This window comes from Propithecus coquereli, unplaced genomic scaffold, assembly GCF_000956105.1.
Source record: "Propithecus coquereli isolate 6110/MARCELLA unplaced genomic scaffold, Pcoq_1.0 Scaffold113, whole genome shotgun sequence".
In the NCBI taxonomy this organism is placed as follows: domain Eukaryota; kingdom Metazoa; phylum Chordata; class Mammalia; order Primates; family Indriidae; genus Propithecus; species Propithecus coquereli.
This window is the reverse complement of record NW_012135303.1, coordinates 1,863,058-1,867,087: the sequence shown is the minus strand read 5'-3', so window position 1 is coordinate 1,867,087 and position 4,030 is coordinate 1,863,058. Positions and strand designations below refer to the sequence as shown.

The following is a 4,030-nucleotide window of genomic DNA, read 5'->3' as shown; positions in this document are numbered from 1 at the left end:
ATCCTCCCGCCTTGGCCTCCCAGGTGCTAGGATTACAGGCGTGAGCCACTGTGCCCGGCCTATTTTCATTTCTAATTGATTGTTGCTAGTATACAGAAACACTGTACAGATTTGATTGATTTCTACACAATTATCTTATATGCAATTACTTCACTAAATCTTTTTACCAGCTCTCATATTTATTAGAACTTCTTAGATTTTCTAAATATAAGGTGGCTATATATATAATCATGTGATCTGAAAGTAAAGGTGATTTTTATTTGTCTTTTCTAATATACTAATTATTTCATTTTCTCATATTACATTATTAGCTAGTATAATAAGGTAAGAAAATTATAGTGAACATCCCTGCCTTAATATCTGATTTTGATGAAAGTGTCTTCATGATTTTGCTAATTAGTATAGTGTTTGCTGTTGAATTTCACTAATAGTATTTTTCATATTTAAGTAGTTGGCCTCTTTCTATTTTTTTTCCTTTGGTAACTTTTTAGTTTTAAAGAACTTTCAAATGTATTTTAAAAAGTAGCAAATATAGTGTTTTTTTACCATTTGTGTTATTAGCATTCTCTCTCAGTATCTCCTTCAGTGTCTTTTTTCTCTGAACCATTTAAAAGTTGGAGACATCACGTTCCTTTACTCCTAAAAACTTGAATGTGTATTTTCTAAGAAAAAAGACAATTTTATGCATAACCACAGTGTAATTATCAAAATCAGAATACTTAACATTTGTACAATACCATCATCTAATCCATAGTCCATGTTCTAATTTTGTCAGTATTTCCAATAATGTCCTTTACAACCATTTTTCCAAGTTTCTCTTTTATTTATACTTTTTCTTTTTCTTGATTTAATGTATTATGTTGAGAAATTTCATTTGTTTGAACCATCCTTGAATTTTTATAATAAACCACATAATTCATGATGTATTGTTATTACATTTTACTGCTGTATTTTATTTGCCTGGTACTTTAATGATTTCTCTGCTCTAAAGTGAAATAGATCTGGTTTTTGTTCAGTCTTTATCGTGTTTAGTATTGGGATATACAATCCTTATAAAACGAATTTTTATAAGAAGAGTTCTTGTTTTTCTGTAACTGGAACTGCTTGAATAATACAGGAATTTCCTGATTTTTAAAAGCATATTAAGGCCAGACATGGTGGCATACACCTATAGTCCCAGATACTTAGGAGGCTGAGGCAGGAGGATTACTTGAGGCCGGGAGTTCAAGACCAGCATGGACAACATAACAAGACCCCATATCTAAATAAAATAAAATAAAAGTGCACTAAGCACTCAGACTGACACTCAGAGAAGTCAAATGTGTCCCAGGTAGTAGAGTATCAAGGGGAATTCCTGCACACTGTATAGAACAGATAGAACATCTGGGCAGAGTTGTCTAGGATAATCATGGCTAAAACAACATGGCACTTGTTCAAACACTTAATAACATATAAAATAATACACAAACAAGGCATGATAAAGACATGAAGAAAGAATCTTTCTTCTGGAAGATAACTCAAAGACAGTGATTTTTTGCAATAAAATTGTGTCATTAGAAAAACATAAGAACAGCAGTTCAATTAAAATAAGAGCTCAAAGATGAAATGATCAAATAGCATAGTAAGATAAAAATGGAGGTTATGAAAGAATCAAACTGAGATTAAAACTGATACCATTACAAATATAAGTAAACCCAAAGCAGAAACAAGAAACAGACTTAATGTGGCTGCAAACCAAATTAATGGCATGGAAAAAAGATGTAATCAAAGTGAATGCAAATGAAAAATATGACTTTAAACACAGTTAGATAAAGAATAATAGCTGGCCAGGTGTGATGGCTCACAACTGTAATCCTAGCATTCTGGAAGGCCAAGGCAGGAGGATTGCTTGAGCTCAGAAGTTTGAGACCAGCCTGAGCAAGAGCAAGACTCCCCACTTTCTACTAAAAATAGAAAAATTAGCTGGGCATGTACCTATAATCCCAGCTACTCGGGAGGCTGAGGCAAGAAGATTGCTTGAACCCAGGAGTTTGAGTTTGCAATGAGCTACGATGACATCGCTGCACTCTACCCAGAGCGACAGAGTGAGATTCTGTCTCAAAAAAATAAATAAATAAATAAAATAATAATAATAATAATAGCCATAGAAATCAAAGACAAATCCACATAAAGATAATTGATGTCCCTGAAGTTAAGATTCTAATGAATGGAACAGAAAAAGTATTCAAAGATATAATGCTGTTAAAGAAGAATAAATCTGCAGATTGAAAGGGCAAATAACATACTTGGAAAAATTAATCCAAGACAATCAACATTGAAACCATTCAAATTGAGTTTTTGAGCTTTAAAAGATTAATTCGGGAATCCAAGGAGAAGCATAAGAATGAGTACTACTATGAATAAACTCAGTGATAATAACTGTTAATTAGCTGCAATGTTAGTTTGTGATTAAAAAGTTTAAATGCAACATAAACCTTGTCATAAAAAATAGGTAGCAAGAAAACACCTTTATCTTTGCTTTTCTCTTTTAATATTAGGGAGGTGTTCCTCTGGGCTTAGCCTCTAAACCTTTTCAGATTCTTTATGGACACACCAATGAGGTATTGAGCGTCGGCATCAGCACCGAGCTAGACATAGCAGTGTCAGGATCAAGGGTAAGATTTCACTTTTAAGAATTACTAATTACTTTTTCTACAAACGTAATAGCAATATTCGTGTCTAAAATTTTTTAGGGGAATTGGTAAAAGTATAGAAATTTTATGCCATGTTTGTATAGGACTTTGCAAAAGTGGAGTAATACAGAAAGAAAAGACTTGTGGGATTCTATTTTAGGATTTTATTGGTTTTGTTAGTTAAGGGAAGAGTGCATTCTGGGAACTAAAATACATTTGAAATTGGAGGCTGGGTGCAATGGCTCATACCTGTAATCCTAGCACTTTGGGAGGCCAAGGTGGGAGGATCAGTTGAGGCCAGGAGTTTGAGACCAGCCTGAACAACATACTGGTACCCCATGTCTAGAAAAAATATGAAAATTAGCCAGGCATAGTGGCGCATACCTGTAGTCCCAGCTACTCAGGAGGCTGAGGCAGAAGGATCGCTTGAGCCTAGGAGTTTGAGGTTGCTGTGAGCTATGATGACCCCACTGCACTCTGGCTCAGGCAACAGAGCGAGATCCTGTCTCCAAAAACATAAATAAAACAAAAAGTTAAGTAGCAGAAAATGATCATAGTCTAGATCACTTTCTCAGTGATGAAGTTGTGAAATTGGAATTTTTCCTAAGGTACATGTGTCCTCGGTGGAATAATCATTTTCTCAGTTCCTTTCCCACATTTCTTTATCTGGTTTACTTTACCGTCTTCTTTTTTGATGATCTTTTCTTTGTCTTTTTCATTTTCTGATATTTCCTGTGTGTAGGATGGAACTGTGATTATACATACCATTCAGAAAGGTCAGTACATGAGGACCTTACGACCACCTTGTGAGAGTTCTCTCTTCCTGGCCATTCCCAATTTGGCTATATCTTGGGAAGGACATATTGTCATCTACTCCAGCATTGAAGAAAAGACTACCCTCAAGGTATAAAACACTTCTGTGCAGTAGGAATAATGTGTCTTTCCCTTCCCACATCATATATGAAGTATTCTGCATTTTGAAGAAGGAAAGAACATCGTATTTTAAAGAGGATGTTTTCATTCAGTTGTTTCTTATGATTAGATGTACTTCCATCACAATCTTGTCCTCACATGAGTATTTCATTTTAGGGATTTCTATTTGCCTGTATAATATATGATTTCAAAATAATTTATGATTATGTAGGACTTCATAAGCTTACCTGGAAATAATAGCTGACTTAAATTCTTTTTGCACAGGCAGGATATAAATAAACAAGCCTTGAATTTTACGTTTTTTTTTTTTTTCAGTGATAAATCTTTTTAAATATTAAGAGAATCTTTTTTTTGTTTTAAGAATATGGGGTTTGGCTGGACGCGGTGGCTCACGCCTGTAATCCTAGCACTCTGGGAGGCCGAGG

General features: G+C 34.4%; 1 protein-coding gene across 1 annotated transcript in view; it reads left to right on the top strand.

The window, feature by feature from the left end:
* The window catches only part of NBEAL1 (neurobeachin-like 1), a 208,658-nt gene that overhangs the window by 186,674 nt on the left and 17,954 nt on the right, over positions 1-4,030 (top strand). The window contains exons 43-44 of the mRNA XM_012655033.1: positions 2,538-2,654; positions 3,415-3,576. Of these exons, the coding sequence (XP_012510487.1) occupies positions 2,538-2,654; positions 3,415-3,576 (279 nt within the window). The remainder of the gene's footprint in view (positions 1-2,537; positions 2,655-3,414; positions 3,577-4,030) is intronic.